The sequence below is a fragment of the Protopterus annectens genome, chromosome 14.part0 (genome assembly GCF_019279795.1).
Source record: "Protopterus annectens isolate FY-2018-M chromosome 14.part0, PAN1.0, whole genome shotgun sequence".
Classification (NCBI taxonomy): domain Eukaryota; kingdom Metazoa; phylum Chordata; order Ceratodontiformes; family Protopteridae; genus Protopterus; species Protopterus annectens.
The window spans coordinates 1,028,405,304-1,028,427,911 of NC_056748.1; the positions used below are offsets into that span (position 1 = coordinate 1,028,405,304).

At 41.1% G+C, this 22,608-nt stretch overlaps 1 protein-coding gene across 1 annotated transcript in view; it reads right to left on the reverse strand.

The window, feature by feature from the left end:
• Positions 1–15,682, reverse strand: part of LOC122789408 (selenoprotein T2-like) — a 122,843-nt gene extending 107,161 nt beyond the window's left edge. The window contains exon 1 of the mRNA XM_044056833.1: positions 15,442–15,682. Coding sequence (XP_043912768.1) covers positions 15,442–15,641 — 200 coding nt within the window. The 5' untranslated portion in view covers positions 15,642–15,682. The remainder of the gene's footprint in view (positions 1–15,441) is intronic.
• Between the last annotated feature and the right edge of the window lie 6,926 nt (positions 15,683–22,608).

Below are 22,608 nucleotides of genomic sequence, written 5' to 3' on the forward strand. Positions count from 1 at the left end.
GAGAGAGACACAGAGAGAGAGAGAGAGCGAGACACAGAGAGAGAGAGAGCGAGACACAGAGAGAGAGAGAGCGAGACACAGAGAGAGAGAGAGAGCGAGACACAGAGAGAGAGAGAGAGAGCGAGACACAGAGAGAGAGAGCGAGACACAGACAGAGAGAGAGAGCGAGACACAGACAGAGAGAGAGAGCGAGACACAGACAGAGAGAGAGCGAGACACAGACAGAGAGAGAGACACAGACAGAGAGAGAGAGAGAGAGACACAGACAGAGAGAGAGAGACACAGACAGAGAGAGAGAGAGAGAGCGAGACACAGACAGAGAGAGAGAGAGAGCGAGACACAGACAGAGAGAGAGAGAGAGCGAGACACAGACAGAGAGAGAGAGAGAGAGACACAGACAGAGAGAGAGAGAGAGACACAGACAGAGAGAGAGAGAGAGCGAGACACAGAGAGAGAGAGAGAGAGAGACACAGAGAGAGAGAGAGAGACACAGAGAGAGAGAGAGAGCGCGACACAGACAGAGAGAGAGAGCGCGACACAGACAGAGAGAGAGCGCGACACAGACAGAGAGAGAGAGCGCGACACAGACAGAGAGAGAGCGCGACACAGACAGAGAGAGAGCGCGACACAGACAGAGAGAGAGAGCGCGACACAGACAGAGAGAGAGAGCGCGACACAGACAGAGAGAGAGAGCGCGACACAGACAGAGAGAGAGAGCGCGACACAGACAGAGAGAGAGCGCGACACAGACAGAGAGAGAGCGCGACACAGACAGAGAGAGAGCGCGACACAGACAGAGAGAGAGCGAGACACAGACAGAGAGAGAGCGAGACACAGACAGAGAGAGAGCGAGCGCACATTCATCATTACACTAGTCATTTGAGATTATCAATGAAAAGGAAAATAAATTGTCTTTAATACACATACCCAGCAGACCATCAACACTATGTTGAATATAAATCAGGTATAGATATAGCATGGCTGAATTCCAACATATGAGCGATGCAATTAGTGGCCACATAGCTAAAGGTTGGGTATCAAACTGTCTTCTCTAGGCCATCTACAACCCAATGCTTTATTTGGAGCGAAGATAGTGAAGCTCCAAATCCCAACAGCCTAGTTAAGGACTGCTACCAAAATAAAGGATATCAGGTTTGTGTCTCAGACCAAAATGTCCACTTTCAGGGGAAGAGCGGATGCAATCAGCCTGTCTGTAAACTGGGGCCACTACTTCAATTCTTCCAAGTAGCTCTGGTGGCATCTTTAGGATATCCACCAATGGAGGTACCAACCAGGAGAATTATTGTGCACTCCTGCATGCTTGCTTGAGTCTCATCTTAGAGGACGACATGGTGTCAGATGCATCAATTTCAAATTCTCTCCAAACAAAGTAAACTGTAAGCCTGTTTCCTACCTTTCCTGTAACTAGTGTTCCAAATACAGATTTGCTGTATCCAGGACTGCATGTAAGCTTCTGAGCCCCCAAGCCTTTCTGTGTTGGAGGGAAGCCTTCTAGCTCATCAGTGGGAATGGTAAGCACTAGGTAACCTTTCTACCACATAAGGAGTGGTTCTGGCCCAGAAATTGTAGTTATTGGCCGTTTGGGCAATCTCTTCCATATCTCTCAACTTTCTGATTTGAAAGCCTGTATTTGCACTTGTTTCTGTCCTGTAACTCGTCTAGTACAGATACTGATTCTTAGTTTTAGCACTTAAATTTGCTTATTCATGCTCAGCACTTGTTCAGAACTTGTAAGCACTAAATAAGCTACTAATGACTATAGCACTCAATCTTCCTCATTACTTAGAGGAAAATAGTTTTTGTACGTACTTTTCTCACTTGCTTAGAGAAAAACAGCTCTTGTACTCACTTTCCTCACTTATCTAGAGGAAAATAGTTTTTTATTCAGGCATGTCCAAGGGTCAGCTCCCAGTGCTCTCTCCTGTCTATCTGATGAATATGGGCATCTTGAGGCAATGTAGAAATTGCCTCATGTACACAGACAACCCTCTCCTCCTACCACCCAACACTACAACCTGTGAGAGATGCACTTATCTAGCTAAACTGGAGGTAAAGCTCTCTCCAACCAAGACTGAACTTGACATTCATGAGAAGGTAAATATTTGCACCACACCACACATCATAGTCTCACTAAATCAACACCACCAAAATCCACACACAGTAACACAAAAGAGGCTCTCAATAATAATCTGTCTAAGCAACAGAGACCTCCAAACAAAAACGCAAGAAACCTCCATCCCCCAACACAACCCAAATAACACATAGCCCACAGACTCAGTGTGCTACTCAACCACAGCCAATAAGGCAAAACAACGTACCTAACACACTAGTCATAGGCGACTCTACAGTCAGGTACCCTGATGTCCCACTCACCAGGCTAAACAAGGAGAAGGTTACTATCAGCTGCCTGTTGGGTGCCAGGATCCACCACATAACCCACGCACTCAGGTCACTCCACAAGTACAAATATGACTATGTCATTGACCATGTTGGTGTGAATGACCTGAGATGTACCTCCCTGGACTACATGAAGAGAGACATGGAAGAGCTTTCCGATATTGTAGCCCAGGCCGGTATGACCCTAGCCCAGAGTAGCATTCTGCCATCACCCAGAATGATACCCCAGTACAAGGACAAAATGATGGACTTCAACAATTGGCTAAGCTTCTGGTGTCATTCTAAGGGGATCCAGTATCTGTCTGCTTGGGATGACATGGTCGACAGACCACGATGCTTTGCCACAGATGGCCTACACCTGTCGCCCCTGGGATTCTGGATACTGGCTAAGGCTCTTGCTGCCCCTATAGTGCCTTTTTAGGCAAGGTTCAAATAACAAATTCACCACCATAACAGGAACATGCAAGCAAAAACTGAGGGTAATGCTACTCAATGCTAGAAGTCTAAATCTCAAAATGCACTCACTCAAGGCACTCCTTAAAATGGAAAACATCGATATCTGTGCAGTGACTGAGACATGGTTCAAGGCTCCAGAGAGCACCCCTGCACTACCAGGCTAAAACTCATACCACACTTTTCGGCCATGTAACCTGGACCGAAACACCAAAGGTGAAGGTGTGTCCATATTCATTAAGGATATCCACACCTCCAAGCTAGTTGCTCAGCATAATGCATCCGAGGTTATCCAAGTGCAACTAACTCTGGGCAAAACTGCAATCCAAATTGTGGCTTGCTACAGATCCCCCACCATGCCCCAGGATTCCCATTCCTCTTTTCTTGATGTATTGGAAAATATTAGGGTTCAACCAAACACCCTAATAATGGGCGACTTCAACTAGCCCACCATTAACTGGGAAAACTACTCGTGTACCAACTCCTTAGCTCAACGCTTTCTGGAATTCATAAACTCCAATGCCCTGGATCAACTTATCCACAGCCCCACCAGGGGCAACAATATCCTAGACATAGTCATTACCTACATGAGTGACCGGTTTTCCACACCTGAAGTCAACTCCTCATTGGTCCGATCAGACCATAAGCTAATCACCCTTGATAATCACCAAACAAGGCGAGCGTACTCTGACAAGTCCAACAAAATTTAATAACTGAATAAAAATGGCTTACAGCAAGCAATAGTCTAATGCACACTCCAATAACTGACAAGCAGTAAAAAGGTTTAAAACTATCTTGCAGCAAAAATCAGTCACAGTGTAAAGCGCTTTTCGTTAGGAAACGCTTCTCCTAACTTCATCAGACAATGGTACTCGGAAAAGAACAGGTTTAAATACATAACCTGATGACTAATCCTTATTAGTGCAATTAAGGCCAGTCATAGAATTAAAGGTATAATACTACAATACTAAAAATCAGGAAACTTGTTAGTGTTAAAATTATAAAGGAATAAGGAAGAATCACTAGGAGTTGCTGTAACAATGTGTATCAGTTGCTGCTTCAAAGAAAACTTCAGGCCATAGCTCAAAAGTTTATTCAATAAAACACAAACTAAAACCTAGGTTTCGCCCGCTGAGCGACTAAACCCAGGCGACGTTTTTAGTTTTGTGTTTTTTTTAATAAAATTGTTTGGAGCGTTTATGGGCCTGGAAGTTTTCTTTGGAGAGCAGCAACTGATACACATTTGTTACAGCAGCTCCTCGTTGATTGTGGGCACCTTCTTCCTTATTCCTTTATAGTGTTGGTTTGTTTTAGTTTCTTAGTGTTAAAATAACAAGTAATGAATTAAAATAGGTTTTTTAGTTTTATAAAAACCAAAGTTCCATTAAATTAGATTTTTACTTGACCTAGTGATGTTACAATTTCTTGGTATGTGACTGACTTAGTTTTTTCATTCACTTTATGACATGTGGTTATATGTTTTATATAACATATTTTCATGTAAAGTTCATATTTTCCATGGTTCCCTCGGCATTAGTAATAAGTAAATTAATTATGATTTTAATTATTAGTATTTAATTAATCATTCGTTCTGTTTTAAATTTAAACGGAACTTTGGTTCTGGACTGGATCAGACAGTCAAGAGGAGAAGGGAAATACTGGCATCACACCACCAGTCTCACATAGATCCATTAAACCAGCACCAGCAAAAAACACACGTAAATACACGAAAACAAACTCAGAGGCTCTAAATAAAAATCTGCAAAAGCAACAGAGCCATCCAAAGCAGACATCCAAGCAACCTCCACCCCCCAATACAAGCCATGAAACACATACTTCACAAAACCAGTGTGCCACGCAATCACAGCCCTCAAGGCAAAAATAACATACCCAACATACTAGTAATAGGTGACTCTATAGTCAGGCACACTTGACGTCCCTCTCACTAGGCTGAATAAGGAGGTTACTGTTTGCTGCCTGTCGGGTGCCAGGATCCACCACATAACAAGCACTCGGGTCACTCCAGAACAAGTACAAATACGACTCTGTCATTGTCCATGTTGGTGTGAATGACCTGAGCCATACCTCCCTGGACTACATGAAGAGCTCTCTGATCACTAAGCCCAGGCTGGTATGACCCTGAGTAGCATCCTGCCCTCACCAAGAATGATACCACGGTATAAAGAAAAAATGTCAACAATTGGCTAAGTTTCTGGTGTCATTCAAAGGGGATCCATTGTCTGTCTGCCTGGGATGACATGCTCGACAAGGCACGCTGCTTCGCTAGAGACGGCTTGCACCTGTCACCCTTAGGCTAATACTGGCAAAGGCTCTTGCCACCTCCATAGTGCTTTTTTTAGGCAAGGATCAAAAGACATACTTGTGCTATTTACGACGGCGACGGTGGGTAACAAAAATCTGAGTGTAATACTACTCAATGCCAGAAGTCTAAACCTCAACATGCACACACTTGAGGCACTCCTCAGTATGTAGAAAATCGATATATGTGCAGTAACAGAAACCCGGTTTAAGGCTCCAGAGAGCACCCCAGCACTACCAGGCTACAACTCATACCATACATTTTGGCCACAGAACCCAGATCGAAATACAAAAGGTGGCGGAGTATACATATTCATCAAGGATACCCACACCTCCAGGTTAGTGGCACAGCACGATGCTTCAGAGATCATCCACGTGCAACTAACAGGCAAAACTGCAATTCAAATTGTAGCTTGCTACAGATCACCCATCGTGTCCCAGGACCCCCCATTCCGCATTTCTGGAAACACTGGGTAAAATAAAGGTCCTACCAAACACCCTAATATTGGGTGATTTCAACTACTCAAACATTAACTGGGAGAACTACTCAAGTACTAACTCCCTTGCCCAACATTTCCTAGAATTTATAAACTCAAACGCCCTGGAACAACTGGTCAACACTCCCACCAAAGGTGACAACATATTGGACCTGGTCATCACCAACGTGGGCGACTAGTGTTCCACACAAGAGGTCAACTCCTCGCTGGTTAGATCTGACCATAAACAAATCACTTTGGATATCCACATTCCGCCCTCATCCCTGGACAAGGAAACTACTGTGAAAAACTTTCCAAAAGCAAACTTCACATTACTTAAGACGGAGGTGGAACGTTTCAAAGCCCCCCATGCTAAAGGATAGCACTGTCCAAGCTGCAAAATCCTTTACTAATGCATTCTGTGGGCACCTACAAGAATGCATGGATCGTGCTATCCCAAGCAAAACCAAGACTCACTCCTGCAAGAAAAGGAAATCAGTCTGGTGGACCCCTGCCATAAACAAGCAATACAATAGGAGGAGGAAACTAGTACACAAGAGAGTAAAATCCCAAGAAGGGAAGACATCCCTGATCAGTACCAGCAAGAATCTACGATCCCTCATAAAATTGTCCAGGCGAGCTTTGAAAGAAAACTTGCCAAGGACTCCAAAGATAACCACAAGGCATTCTTTAGCTATGTCAAGAATCTAAGTGGGAATGCTCAGATCTGCTCGGAGTTAGTGCAGAATGGCACAAAATACACTGAACCAACAGATATTGCCAACATCCTGGCAGATGGGTTCAGTGCAAACTTCACCCCCTCTCACCCCCAAAAGGGCCTATAACCATACCAGAAGAATATAGTGTCCCTGAAATCACAGACACTCAGGTTAAAATAGCCCTCTCCAAAGCCAAAAACACAGCATCAATGGGACCAGATGGTGTCTCAGGCTGCATCCCACATGAGCTCAAAGACGAACTAAACCCTCACCTAAACACACTGTTCAAATTCCACAGGCTATGTACCCAATAGAGTGGTGCACAGCAAAAGTTATTCCGCTCCACAAATGTGGAGCCACAACAGACCGCGGGAACTATCGCCCTACAAGCCCGACTAACTTGGTCTGCAAGGCTATGGAGCGCAAAATCATGGAACTCATTAACAGAGACATTGGGAACCTCCAAACACTGGACCCTACCCAGTTCGTCTTGGTTAAGGGCAGATCATGCCTTTTAAACCTGGTGGACTTCTTTGAGACAGTTACCAAGGCTATAGACGAGGGAAAGGTGATACACACAGCCTTCCTAGAACTTGCAAAAGCCTTCAAAACCATCCCCTATTCTGGTATTATAGACAAGTTCACCAGCCTGAACATAACCCCCTATGTTACAAGATGGGATGCCAACTGGGTCATGGACAGAACCCACATGGTGAGAGTTGCAGAAGCTAGGTCTGACTCTAAATCGGTTACAAGCGCATTCCCCAGGGCTCAGTCCTAGGACCCCCTCCTGTTCGGCATATACTTCTCAGAGGTACAGACAAGCACAGGAGGACTGTGGCTGACCAGGTTCGCAGACTAGTGCAAACTAAGGGCTTTAAATGACTCACCGGCTGACACAGACATCCTTCAAAAGAGTCTCACTGAGATGAATACATGGTGTCAAAATCATAGCCTCAAGCTAAATGCCAAAAAGTGCATAGTTATTCCCTTTGGAATTAAAGTACTTATAAACTACCACATAGGTGGTAGTCCCCTAAATACGGAAAATGTAATAAGGGGTCTGGGGACCCAAGTAGATAGTAATCTCTCCTTTGATAATCACATTGCTAAAGTGGTTAGAAAATCCTTCTATGTGGCCCACCTAATCACAGAAGGGTTTGCATCCAGATCAAAAGAGGTCATTGTGCCCCTCTACTCATCACTCATCAGACCCATCAGAGAGTACAATGCCCCATTTGGGATGTACCTTACAAGACACCTGCAACAACTGGAAAGACTGCCCTATACAGCTCGACTGAAGAAACTCCAGCTGTACTCAGTTGCATACCACCTGCTGAGAAGTGATCTCTGCCTGACGTACAAGGCCATGTCCAACCCAAAATTGATGGACATGCTCCACCTAAAGAAAACCTTATCCCCTCGAGCCACACGTTCTAGGATCTACACCTCACCACAACAATAAATAGGACGTGCTGGAGGGATAGATTCCTGTCCCAGAGACTTCCCATGCTTTGGAACAAGACTCCAATCTACATTAGGCAGAGCTCCTCGCTAGCACTCTTCAAGAGAAACCTTGACGAGTGGATGGGAAACAAAGTTTACCCAGAGGATCACTTCAGTGGCTCTGCTGGACAGAGGCACAGGGAACTAATCTAAGGGGGCAGCGAAAGCCAACACCTTCTGGCTAGGCTTATAAATGCCTTCGGGCAGATAGCCTAGTACCTACCTATGAACCTATATAAACATATAATTTACATAACCTTAAATTATAGTAAGTGACACACACACTAGGCTGGCTGACTGAAGACTAAAGAAAATACAGACACAAGAAAACCAAACCACATTCTTCTGTATATGTGATTCTTTTCTAATTAACAACCTTAATGAAATGACATTAATCTTTACTTGTGTAAAAGAGTGAACATAACACTCCCTCATGCCATTTTCCTGTTAGTTATGCATAATAATACTAATCCAGATATTAGATGTTTCAAAGTCAATTGTCAAAGACTTCTGAAAGTCCTCCTGCACTCTTCAGCAAATACCACTCGAATTAGGAAGACCCCAATATACAGCAGCTACTTGGAGAGAAAAAACGCATTTTGTATACAAGCTCCAGCTACAGATATTGCTGCACAGGAAATCTCTCTCCTTTAAAGAGAAGTTGAAATTCCATCTATATAAAGACAATAACTTGAATACTTCAGAGTTATGCTTAGTTCTCTGTTTAAAGCTCATTAGTTAACCCTGTTTTAAAAAGTCATAAGCCCATCTCAACTTAGGTAAAATCGTGTTACTATTGTGGTTGCTATGGTGTTACTGCAGGTTATTAAACTTTTCCTTATTTTTATTTAACTCATCTACTGTGTCATAGCTCATGTTCTTTTACATCTGTTAACTTTGTTTATATACCCGGCTAGTGGTGGTATTTATACTACTAGAGGAAATTTGGCCAGGGCATCAAGGAACATCACTTACTATTTTTGACAATATAGTCATGGGGTCTTTCACATCCACTTGAGGTACCACCAACTCAAGTGACTGGGGTCCTAGTTTTAATCTCTCATCCAAAAGACAGCATGCTCAGGAATGCAGCACCCCCTTCATACTACATCATAGTGTCAGTAACTTAAAAACTAATCCAAGTAGATGGAGTGGAATTAGAACCCAGAACTTTCTGATCTTCCACAACCAAAAGTGCCTGTTGAGCTACTGATACTGAATAATGAAATATCCTGGCTCTGTCATTTTAAAATGACAGCTGTGCAATATTAATGTTTTTTCTTTCTACTTTAAATTACACAGATGCTTCTAACCAAGAAATCCCAAACTCCATGACTATAAACAAAAGTAATATATTTAGCACCACTGGTTTAACACAGTGTGACAAAGAATTCCCAAAGAAGCAAAAACTCATACACAAGGGTGAATTTACAGAGTTGTGTTATACATGCAGCTGTGAAGTGCATTTTCATACATTAGGCCTTTACATCTGCCCCAAGAAAGTAGAAGCCTGTCATAAAATTAACTATTATGACAGCAGTATTTTAGCTTCTCTGACTATATGCTATAGGAATTGTGAGGAATAAAACTAAAAGGCTGAGGAAATGTTTTTTTCACAATAAATACTTAAATTATTTATGCATATTTTATTCAAATGTTTAGTTTGATGCAATATTTAAATACCAATCAATACACAGAACAAATAAGTAATTTATCAAGCAAGATATTCAGCATTTTACATAAAGTAAACCACACCTTTCCTACCTATGTCTCACCAACAACTCAGAGTGAAGCAGCAGCCCAGTTAAGCTCTTCATAACCACTTCTCCCCCTCCACATGGCTCTACGCAGGCCTTAACTTTGGGGGAGGGAACAAGCAGTGGCCCAACATGTGAAACTCCGCAAATAATGTGAAGGACAGCAATCTGAATTATGCCAACAATCTAAGTTATGTAAAGAAGACAACTAATATACCAAAAAAATCCCAGTAACTTAAGTCAAAACATACACAACACTGCAACTGTAACTACCTATCATGACAATTATCAGTCCCAACCCAATTACTATCCAAGTGGAATAGAGACAAAACAGACTGAAGGAGTGTTAAGATGCGATAAGATATGCCAAATGTAAAATGGAGTGTAAACTCTCGGACATCTACAGCTCTTGCCACTGTTTGAGTAGCAACTCAAGGGAAGAGGCTTGACAGTAAACAGGTGGGGGAGGGGCAAAATACCTAAAATTTGATGCAGATAATCAGGGCTCTCAGTTAGACTTGCCTCTTAAAATGTACCCTCAACTGTACTTTTACTGCACTTTTGCAGATTAAACAGAATTCCCCAGCATGTTTCATATCAAGCAGTGCAACTACAAGAGTGAACACAACTCCACTGATAAGAATTTTGATATGGTTGATAATAAACTTAAGGGTTAGTAACATGTACCTGCATCAGCAAAGAAAGGACATTTATCTTTAGAAAGCCAGCTGCATAGATTGGAATTTTTGATATTTGTCAAAAAATACAGAATTTCCCAATGGAGCTTTCACTTCACCTGTACTTAAAACAACTCTAGCTCAGACATATATAGTAACAGGAATAGAGAAGAGGAAGAAAGGCAATTCTTTGCCCCCTCTAAGATGACATTAACTTAATGCAGTTCCAGTGACAGAGTTTTTGACAGAGACTGCATTTTAATGCTTTCTTATCTGGAACAAACAAATGATTTGGGTAGTTATCCTAATGCTAGACCTTTAAGAAGCCATCCATCTGTGTATAGTGCATTGTAAATAGCTCAACAGGTAACACACTTGCATCTGGTGTTGGAAGGTCAGCAGGCTATATGCTTAATTCCCCGCACAGCCCCAGAAAGTACAGGCTCATCAATATAACATGTCTTCCATGCAACGCCATGGAATTTATCATAACTTACCTAAATAACTATGACATCATCAAAAATTTCATTAGCCTCAATCTCCAGTAATTTGAAAACTTCTTTAAGAGAGTTGCTCAAGGCGTGGAGAACCTGTCCATGTAATGAACTTTGACCTACTTAAGGCATCTGCTACCAAACCACATGCAAATATATTTAGCAACTTAAAGGAGCTCCAAATTGACCCATATGTGGTTAGGTGGACAGCCAAATGACTTAGAGACAGGGTCCACACAGCAAGAATAGGAGGTCAGTCCTCCAAGAGCACAAGGATAACCAGTGGAATTCATCAGGGATCTATGTTGGGACCTCTACTGTTTATTATCTACTTCTCAGATGCTTAGTACTATGCAACTCATTCCACAGATAAGAAGTGGTAATGTCAACAGCCTACACATATTCTTACATTCTAGAGCATTTTCAAAAAAAAAAATCAAGTTAAAAATCTTATACCAAACAAATGTAAACACCCTGTGAAAAATAAATGTTATTAAAAAAATACAACAGCAACATTATCAATAAACAGCAACATTATCAATAAAGGTCTTCTTTACACTGATAATATTCAGTGCATTCGGTCTTTACATTTATTACAGAGTATTAGACAACGTCACTGGTCCAACAGGTAGCACACTTGCCTTTGGTGTAGAAGGCTGTGGGTTCTATTACTATACTAGGTAGCTCGATTACAGACACTGCAGTGTAGCATAAGGGGAGTGCTGCAGTCCTTAGTGTGCCTTCTTTCAGAGACAACGTTAAAATCAAGGCTCCATCTGCTTTAGTTTGTGGCAGCTTAGGTGATGTAAAAGATCCTACGGCACCTATCAAAAAAGAATAGATGAACGTTCCCTGATGTCCTGGCCAAAAGTCCCCCAAGAGTATAAAGCCACCTTGGGTCTCCCCTGAAAAGAGGCTACTAACCTAAAGGGACTAACCCGGTCAACAAAGGATAGATGGATGGATAAATAAATAGCTAAATAAATACAATGTGTTTAGCTTAAGTAATATTGTATACATTTTCACTGTGACACTACTGTAATATCTTAATGTCATGTCAATATTTCTCCCGGTTGAGCCTGAAAATGGTCCATTTGGATTCGCTCTGTACCCCAGTTAACACAAACAAAAAGTTGAGCATTACGTACAGACTGCAATGACTTGCTGTACGTGCAGCAATCTGAAATACACCTGGAAACAATTTTTTAACTTTCTTATCCTCCCAACAAATATTAAAAGAAACTAAGCTGGTTGTCTTTGCCTATGGCTCATATCCTTTAAAAGAGAGTAACTATGCGGTCTATAGATACCGCTGAAGGGAAGTGGATACTTCACATAGGTTCTTAGGTGTGTACTAGGCCAACAGCCCTGGAGGCTTTACAAGCCTAGCCCATAGAAGTGCCCTGGCATCATGCTGCCATTAGTTCCAGGTGCTACCGTTAGTTCCCGGGGCCTCTATCAAGTAGGTCTTCTTTACATTGATAATACTACACAGCATGAAAGACCAGCAACACAGAGACTGGCACAGAGGAGTTTCAGCAGCCTTAAGCTTGAAGGAAGCAGAAGTCCACAAGCACAGCCTCTGTTTATGAGAGAAAAAAGGAGGCCAGTAGGACTAAGCCTCCAACACAGAAAAGACACAAATGTTAAGATAGCGTAAGCTGTGTGTTGAAAGTGAAACTGTCTCCATTACAAAGTAAATATGAGAAGGAAATGTTTCCTAACTGCAGGCCTCAACAGGAAAGCCTGATTGTTTGAAGAGTTGAAGATGTGGAACCTTGTTCAATAAGAAAGTTGCAAAGTGACCAGATTTATGTCATATTTTTATCTGTGCCTCATAAAATTTGCAGTTTTCATAAAAATCACAGAGGACTGTAGTTACTAAATAATGACTCACATTTGAGTTTCAGTCTATCCTTCGAAAATGCAGGCTAACACAAAACAGGTTACTCTAGCAACTCTAAGTTTAAGAGCAATAATTAAAATATGTCCCTATTTTTGGCCTTTGTGTGCCCATTATTTTAGGCTTTGTCCAGTTGTCTTGTACTAAAATGGTGAGAGGTATGCAAGACTTGCAAAACCAAGTTCTGCACTGCAACATAAATGCCTGGCTATTTTTCTTGCACATCTTTGGGTAGAAGACCTCCATGAAGACTGTAACAAACACTACTCTATTTGACGAGCCATCTGATCCAGCAATTAATGGAAATTAACTGGCTAAGGTGTCATTTGGAGGATCAGATGGGGCCTCCATGTGGAGGTCTCAGAAGCCTCGTGCAAGAAGGTGAAGCAAACAGGGCTGCATCAATGAAAATCCAAGTCCGTCTTGGACAAAAGGGAGCAATAAGAAATGCCTTGGCTTTGTGGAGTGTTAACTTCTGAATGAGATTTGTCATGAGAAGAAATGAGTGAAAGGGTAAAGAAGACTCTGAGGCCAGAAACTTCACTGAAGTATCCCAAATATGGACACTTAGGGTGAGCTAGAATGAGGATAAAGTAATTATTCGGTACTAGTTAAGGACAATAAAAGACAGCAGACTGGTCTGCCCCACTTCCATAAAATTCTTCTGCAAATACACAGACAGAAACTCAGGGACCAGTCATATAGCATTAGAAGCCAATGGTTCAGTTTGTCCTCCGAATAGCTGGCTTTCCTTGAATGCAAACAGCTAATGATGAAAATGGATCGCTTTCTATCCCACATAACTTCTCTGCAAATGCTGTAAGAACAACTTCTGTCCAGTCTGCTGACATGATGTTTCAAGCAGCCTTCACTAATTCAAATTACATTTTGTTTTATTTCATCACAGTCCCACTTGCTTAGATGGACAGTTTACATCTGAACCCAGGAAGGAATAAGAATTTTTTTAACATTTCCATTAATCTCTAATAACTGGTCTTTCTGTGACAGAAGAAATAGCAGGACACATGTACTGTCAGTGTTCCATAGGAAGGGCTACATGTAACCCTCTCCAATAGCCTCACACATACAGACTTTACCCATATTTAGACAAAGAAGATTTTTTTTTTTAAACACGGTGTTACTATAAATTATACAATTTCTCAAGCCACTCTGGTGGCATAAAGGGATAAAGCCCCGACTACAGCCCAGGCAACCTGGGTTCAATTAGTAGCTCAAGTGACTCCTGGAGTGGCAGGGCAGGACAGACGTTACCATGCTGGGAGGGTGGGTGGTGATGCAGGTATCTCTCATGTAGATTTCTGGAGAATAAAGGAGATGTAGTGATTTGAGAGGCATAGTCTTGATGGTGGGTGGATGGATTGGTTGGTTAAGGTGTTGCGGAGGGGAGGTGATAAAGCTGCAATGTTCTTCATTGCACACTCACCTAGGGGCAAGTCAACAAGGGAGAGGGGATTGTATGTTAGTCATTACCCCAGATCAAATGTTACAGACAGCATCACCACCCACAGGACATTCTTAAGTGCCCCACGTGCCTAGGCAAAGCTTTGGCATTGACCAGGGATAAGACTAGCATGCTGGTAGACCGAGCATAGCACATGCAGTACTGGGACAGCTGTCAAGAATGACAGAAAAGGACAAAAAAAGCCATACCATGTTTCTCAGTATTAATAGTTATTTAGTCAGTAGGGCAGTTCTCTAATGCATAAAAGTAGCATATGTTTTTGGACGCACTTGCTTCAGTACTGAAAGAAAAAAATCCAGTGTGAGGTGTGTGTTTTGGGGGGGTAAAATCAATCTAATGGGCAAGGAAGCCTTCTAATACTGCAAAAGCGAAGTAACCACAGCCTCAATGACGTTTGAAGCTGGTGGAGGATATTTTGCAATCTGTACTCTGACAGGACATCTATGGAAACAAGAAGATTTCCTTGCCTTATTGGCATACAGCAAATAAACAACAGCTTATGAACACTTAATACTTAATATCAAGCGTGTCTGCCAAAATTCCTGTCCAGACCACTATAAGCTGCAAATGGATTCATAAACCAATATTTAACCTACGTTAGACGATTACTCGATGAAGACAGAAGACCTACTATAGAAACAAGTAAATTCAATATACTTGCAGAGTGGCCCGAGTCTTATTTATACATCTGTGCACGACTTTTCTCAAAAGGTTACCAGTTTTAGGAGGGATTAAGATGGGCCGAGCTAACATTTTAGTCATAAATTAGGGATAGTGGAGTGGTATGTGGAAAAGCGTTACCAGTAGCAGGTATTTGCACAAATGGCCGCTTCTTCGAGTCTGTGTCCTTTCCTCAGTACTTCCGCAATTGTATACTATATTTATATTAATCAAACGTACCCGTAATCTAGCAAGACTAAGCATTTTCTTCACGGACAACAAAAATATACCAAACTAAAGTGGAATAAGATACGTGCACTGGGTTACGTAATAAAACTTACCAAAGTGCACTGGGTTATATAACAGCTTACCAAATTTTACTTTTCCGTAAATGCAACAACTAGTAAAGTAGATCTCGAGGCTGTCTCAATCCCCCAATCACACATTGTGACACTACCAGGAAAATGCTTTTTAATGTTTTTCTACAACACTACAGTACAACTACAATTCAAGAAAACCCATGCCGGGTGTAAGTCTTCAGTTTCTTCCAACAACATACTTAAGCGTGAGACTTACCAATACAAGAAGCGGAGCAAAGGCCCACTATAAAGTTGCTGTTTAACACTGGGCTGAGGTTTGACATCCGGGGGCGGGGTAGTAAACGGTTCAGCTTTACCGTCACTACTACTTGGAACACCGACATAAATATCACGCAATGTGAGAGCAGCAAAGAACAAGAATGCTAATAAAATCCATCCTTGGTTATAATCAGCCATGTTTTCGAGGCGGTGTAACTGTCATAAGAACCGGAAATGACGCTAAAATGCCTGCTATTATTCCCTTGACAGTTCCTAAGTTTAGCAAAGTTGCTCTCCAAGGTGCTGAGATATTTAGCTCTCGTCTGATGCAATGTAGAATATTTCACTCCAACCTATTAGATGATTTTTCAAAAAAAAAAAAAAAAAAAGTTTCTAAAATCGGACAGGAATTCAAGCTTCACAAAGACAGTGACAAGAAACAGCTGAGTATTACATTTTTGGCAAACTGATCAACCAAGCACACTAGCACCAGATGTACCCAAGAATGCTGTTCAATGTAAACGACATCGTGAAAAAGAGTGACACGTCTAAAAGAAGAAAACCCGTGTGCGTTATGTCTTTCTGGTATGTCAACATTCAAAACAGGCGGATAAATGTTGCAGACACACAGTTACGGAATATTATTAGCAGAAATTGAAACACACACACAGACACACACACACACACACACACACTGCGAGAGTACAACTAATGAGATTCATCTGTTATAATATTACCTGCCAGATGACAATTCCATTCACTTAGAATGCAAGCATTAAACAATACCCTTAAGTATGCTACACAACACATGAAAAGTTCCTGAAGTATAAAGAATAGCTATGATTACATAATACTGATAACCACTTAATCCTGGAACAAACAAACACTTTATGTGAGAGATGCAGTTACACTATGAAAATTGAGACACGGCTCTCATGTACTGACAAATCAAATGACCAACAGGTTCTCAGTCTCAGCAGATGCACATCATTTCCATTACTTAATAAGGTAAATGAAAAATCTAGCAAGGCTAGAGTTTCCACTGTGTGATTCCTTAAACCTCTTGTATTAGATGCAACAAGGGATATATAAAAATGATCCTTTAAGGACATCACGTGTTTCAGCTATATGGTAATTCTGAATGTTCATAACATTTTTCTTTTTAAGTCTGTTTATGGACAAATTCAGGCTAATAAAGCCAAACACAACTAGCTGTGGACATGCATGTTTCAGCCTTCTTATGGCATCATCACCACAGCATAAGTGGAAACACTCAACCACTGCACATAAAAATACACATTTCAGTGTCTCCACAAGCAAGACTCTAAGGTGAAACACCACATATTCAAACATCTTGGTCATAGGAGACTCCATCATGAGACACACAACCACCCCCCTCACCAGGTTGGATATCATCATATCATCATTAGCTAATGGTCCGTAATCATGAACAATGAAAACCACTCCAAATACCCGAAGTTACTAGAATCACTTACCATTCAGCCTAACACATTTCTCATGGGTGATTTTAACTACCCTTCCATAAACTGTGAAAGATACATGACCATTAATAGCTGGTTTGGACTCCCACTATGGGCTCAAATATCTGTGACATAGTATCATAAACATCGGACAGCATTGCACCTCCCCAGTGTAATGTCCTCATAGGTAAGATTGGATAATAAATCATTCTCCTTTGAAATAAATGTAAAGGTAGAACTCCCATCAAACCCCAAAACCCTAAAGAATTTTCCCAAGGCAAATTATCTTCTATTAAGTGACAGCACAGATGATTTTAAAGCTCCCCTAACCCCGAAAACACAGAGGCCTATGCAGAAGTATACACAAATGCTCTGTACAACCACTTAAGCAACTGCATAGAAATGTCAGTACCTGACTGAACTAAACCCAGGTCTTGCCAGAAAAAATAGTCACTCTGGTTGACCCCTGGCATAACTAGACTATATAACAGAAGGAAGAAATTCCTGTCTGGAAGTAAGAGGGAGGGTGCACAACTGAGGAAAAAAAAAACCTTCATTAGTCTCAAAAGGCAAATCAGGAAACTAGCCAAGTCTTTAAAAGCTAAATACAAGAATAACATAGCCTCCCAAGCAAAGGATAACCACAAAATTTTAAGGGAAACTCTCAACAATGTGCTAAGTTGTATAAACCACAAAGTCCACAAGATCCAAAAAGCAGAAAAACTACAAAAAACAGCCAACATTCAAAATAATTTAATAACAATCCAAAAGCAGTAACACTCTCTCTAGAGCCTTGGCTACAAGCTTGTGACAGAGTACACCAAGTTCCCACCCCATTTGCTATTTATACATCATTAAAGGACTGTAACTTGTAGTCCAGTGATGTCACCCTTATGTGCTTGATGAAAATGTGTGGCCACTGGACTTACTTCACTTTTTTTTTCTCACATTTCTCATATGTTCCTTTAATCTGGCTGCTAAACTTCTTTTAGTCTCCCCAATGTATTATTTTTCACAGGGGCATTTTATTGCATAAATAACTCCCTCACTATTGCAATTAAAACAGCCCTGTGCCTGAAATTTTCTTCCATTTACTAGAGGGAAGGGGTCTACCTGATAACACTGGCACACCAAAACACTGACAATAAAATAACCAACATGACAAAACCGAAAGAAACCGAAAGTTCAAAAACACGGAACTTCACATGCCCGACAAACCACAATCCCGACAATCAACAAAACAAATACCTTTCCCAAAAAACACACACACAACACAAGCACACCAAAAACCTTACAAACCTACACTAAACCTTACATACACAACTGTTTATGCGCTAACCTAAACCCAAACCCTAACCCTAAGGTCCGTCACTATCACACACTTACCTTACCTGCACCCTAACCCTAACTCACTTAATCCGCCCCTAACCCTTAAGTCTGTCACTATCACACACTTACCTTACCCGCACACTAACCGTAACTCACTTAATCCACCCCTAACCCTCAAGTCAGTCACTATTGCACACTTACCTTACCTGCACCCTAACCCTAACTCACTTAACCCGCCCCTAAACCTAAAGTCCGTCACTATCGCACACTTACCTGAGCCACACCCTACCCTAACGTCTGTCACTATCACACACTTACCTTACCCACACCCTGACCCTAACGTCCATCCCTATTGCACACTTACCTTAACATGTCGGTGTTCTCAGCGTTGGGATTCTCAACTTTCGATCATCTCCATTGTCGATCTTCCGGTGTTGGTGTTCTCATTGTCGACGTTGTGGACTTTTGGCATTTTCATGTAGACCTGAGGGAAGGCATTAACCACAGGAAAATAATTTTCTTGGGTGGAAAAAGCCAGGGAACCTTTCTGGCTAGGCTTATATAGGCCCTAGGGCTGATAGCCTAGTACCTACCTATAAACCTATGAACCTATGTTCACATATTGCACAATGTGCTGAGTTGGCTGTAGGTGACACTGCCTATACTCAGCCAGAAGAATTAGCAAACCTACTAGCCAGTACATTCAACTCAAAGTTCACCTACTCATCACCTCTGGCCACTTCTTATGAAATACCCCCTACTATTCCTTTGCCTGTTATCACAATAGAACAGGTCTTCACTATGCTCTCCAGAGTTAGAAACATGGCATCAATTGGCCCTGACAGAATCACAGTGTGTTTATTAAATAGCTTGAAACATGACCTACCAGACCCACTTGGATCTCTGTTTAACCACAGTCTCCAGACAAGTTTTGTCCCAGTAGAGTGGAGGACAGCAACAGTCATCCCTCTGCCTCAATGGTCCCAGGAAACTACCTACCCATAAGTCTGACTAGCCTCATATGCAAGGCTATGGAAAGGATAATTATGGACCTGATTAGCAACAACATAGGAAATCTCCAGACTCTGGACCTGACCCAGTTTGACTTTGTCAAGGGCAAGCCCTGCCTCCTCAGTCTGGTGGACTTCTTTGAGAAGGTCACCTAGGCCATGGAGGAAGGTTAGTGAGTGCATACCATCTACCTTAGGATCATAGGAAGTTACTAGGCTAATGGCCCTAGGGCCCTTACAAGTCTAGTCAAGTTCTACCCTTATTTCCATGATCAGCACCTATTGCTCCTGTCCAAGAGGGACACAGGTGGAACCCCCCCCCCCAGGATGAATTTATCATTACCCATTCAATCATCAAGATTGTGTTTGAAGAGGGCCAATGAGGTGCTCTGTTTGACATGAAGTGGGAGTCTGTCTTTGGCACAGTTCCCCACTAGGGTATTTCAAATAAACTCACAGAATTGGGCATAAACCTCTACATCACCAGATGGATAGCTCAATGGACCATGGATAGGACACATGTTATTAGAGTGGGGGAATCCACATCCAGCAAGAGGTCAATCACCAGTGGAGTACCCCAAGGCTCAATGCTGGGCCCTCTCCTGTTTGGGATATACTTCTCAGATGTCAAGGCAAAAGTAGATGGCCTTTGGCTAACCAAGTTTCCTGATTACTGCAAGATGGAGGCAGTCACTGACCCCCAAACAATATTGATATCCTACAGAAAGGACTGATGCAGGCTAATGATTTGTGTCAGAGCCATTGCCTCAAACTAAATGTAAAGAGCTGCATAATAATAATAATAATAATAATAATAATAATAATAATAATAATAATAATAATAATAACAATACCCTTTGGGAAATCAATTACCCCCTGTAAATTACAGCATTGATTGCACCCCCTAGAGTGGATCCAGTGGTAAGAGATCTTTGTGCTCAGCTAGATAGAAATCTGAACTTTGACCACTATGTGTCCATGATGGTGAGATAATCCTTCTATGTGGCTCAGTTTGTAAGTAAGGGTATGGCATCCAGATCTAAGGATGTCATAGTAGCACTGTAGTCAGCCTTCATCAGACCAATAATTGAGTACAATGCACCCTTTAGCATTTACCTCACCAGGCATCTGCAATAGCTGGATCATTCTCAGAGGCCCCCCCCCCAAAAAAAAAAAAAACCTCAGGGTATAACCAACATGTCACATGTGGACCAATTAAAAGCACTATCACTGTATTCAGTTTCCTATGGATTCCTGAGGGGTGATCTATGTCTGACATACAAGGCAGTCTCTGACACAGGGCTGATGAAAATGTTGCAAATTCACAAAACTAACTACATGAGTGTTATATGTTCCAAGGATCTAAACCTGATCTCTGACATGAATAGATCATGCTGGAGAGACAGATATGTGTCCCAGTGAGTGTCTCTCCTCTGTAATAGGCTTCATATTCACATGAAACAGAGCCTATCCCTGACCATTTTCAAGAGCAATCTTAGCCAATGGATAGCAAATCACAAATTCACTCCTGGAGTGGTTCCATGTCCCTTATGAACAGAGGCAGTCTATAAAAAATGTCAAAACCCCTTTGCTGACCCTTGTTTTCTTTCCTCTGGGGATAGAAAATTGGGAAAAAATCTGGGTAAAACTGGTTAAGCTTGTAAGGGCTCTTGAACCATTAGCATAGTAATCACCTATGAACCTAAAATATTTTAAAAGTAGAATTTTGTGACTTTCAGGTTTTGTCTGTCTCTCACCTTCCTTCCCTGAGTCAACCAGAACAACAACAGCAAATGGTCTTAAAAAGGTCTTAAACATTGCTTTCAAAATTGTCTGTAGTTTTGAGGTATATTTATTAGGTGTACCATCTGTGTGGCAGCATGGACCTTGCTAATAACAAGGCTCATATAAATCAACTTCGTTATAACCTTGTCATATAGCAAGGTTCATATGTTTGAACTTCAACTCAATAAAGTTATTTTCCCTTGATTTCAGCATGTAATCACCATGTTCCATGTCTTCTAATTCTATTATATGGGATTTATTGAAATCCCTACTCAGATCAAAATAAACAATTACAATTAATGGTCCTATGCTTATGTTATTTCTGAACATATAAGTTAGTAAGGTATGACACACCTTGTATAGATCAGTCAGACCTGTATATTTGTCTGTTTTGAGATAAAGACAACAATCACTTATAACAACTTTACATAAATTATCAGTCAAGCTGATTGGTCAGCACCTGCTGATATCAGTTATATATCTCCCTTTATAAATTGATAATACATAAGCTGTCGCTGAAGGCTTTAGGAGAAAGAATTTAGAAAGAATTGTATTACAAAAGGTAGTGGAAGAGATATAATGTAAAAGATTGCTGGTTTCTTCTAACTTGTGATCCTCAGTTATTATCAGATAATTTTCTTGTTAATAAGCCTGTGCCCGATTCTAGGGAAGGGAACAGTTACAATTTTAAAACTAACTTTGACAAGTTTTTACATGTACCATATGATTTTGGTTCTGGGGGCACAGCCCAGAATCAACATAGTAAAAATGACAGGGTTAATCTCACTTTGAAGGACATGATTTTTAATTTTGGTAATAAGCTTAACAAAATTAAGAGCTTACAGGTGGACAATATGTATTTCCGTAAATGTTTAGAATGCAACATAATTCCCATGGGGCTTCGATTTTTCAAGCAACCCATTGGGATTGAATTGACTGTTGAAAATGTTAAGAAATGTAATCAAATGTTTGATAGTTTTGGAAGACAATTCATGGAATTTGTTATATATTGCAATGATCACAAACTTAGTGTGTTGTTAGAAGAGGCAGACAACATTAGTTAATCCATTACTAGTGATTTGTTATTTCCCCAGTGGGAAAAACTTTTTGTTAAGCAATTTCAATATGCTAAAAACAATGGTAAAAGAGTTTTGAAAGAAAATGCAAGAAATTCTCTAGGGATTTGAAACAGTATGAGAATGGGACAGCATATAAATGGAATAAGAACAACAGGGGGTATAATATTGAAAACAACAAGGGTTTGGATGGTGACGGTTGTAATAGTATTGTAGACCATGAAGATTTTTTATTGCGAGAGGAAAGGAGGTACAACAGATGGCAGGAGCCTGGAATGAAACAGGGAACCAAGAAATATTGGTACAAACACAGGGAATAACAAGTTGTGATGATTTTACTGACATTTCCTATCATCTCCCAGAAAGTGTAATTAACAATGTAGTGAACATCAAGGGAGATTTGAAAGTGTATAATTACATTTCATTTCCAGTCAACCAAGAACAGTTTTTCTTTTTTTTCTAAGGGGATGAAGTACATTCCAAG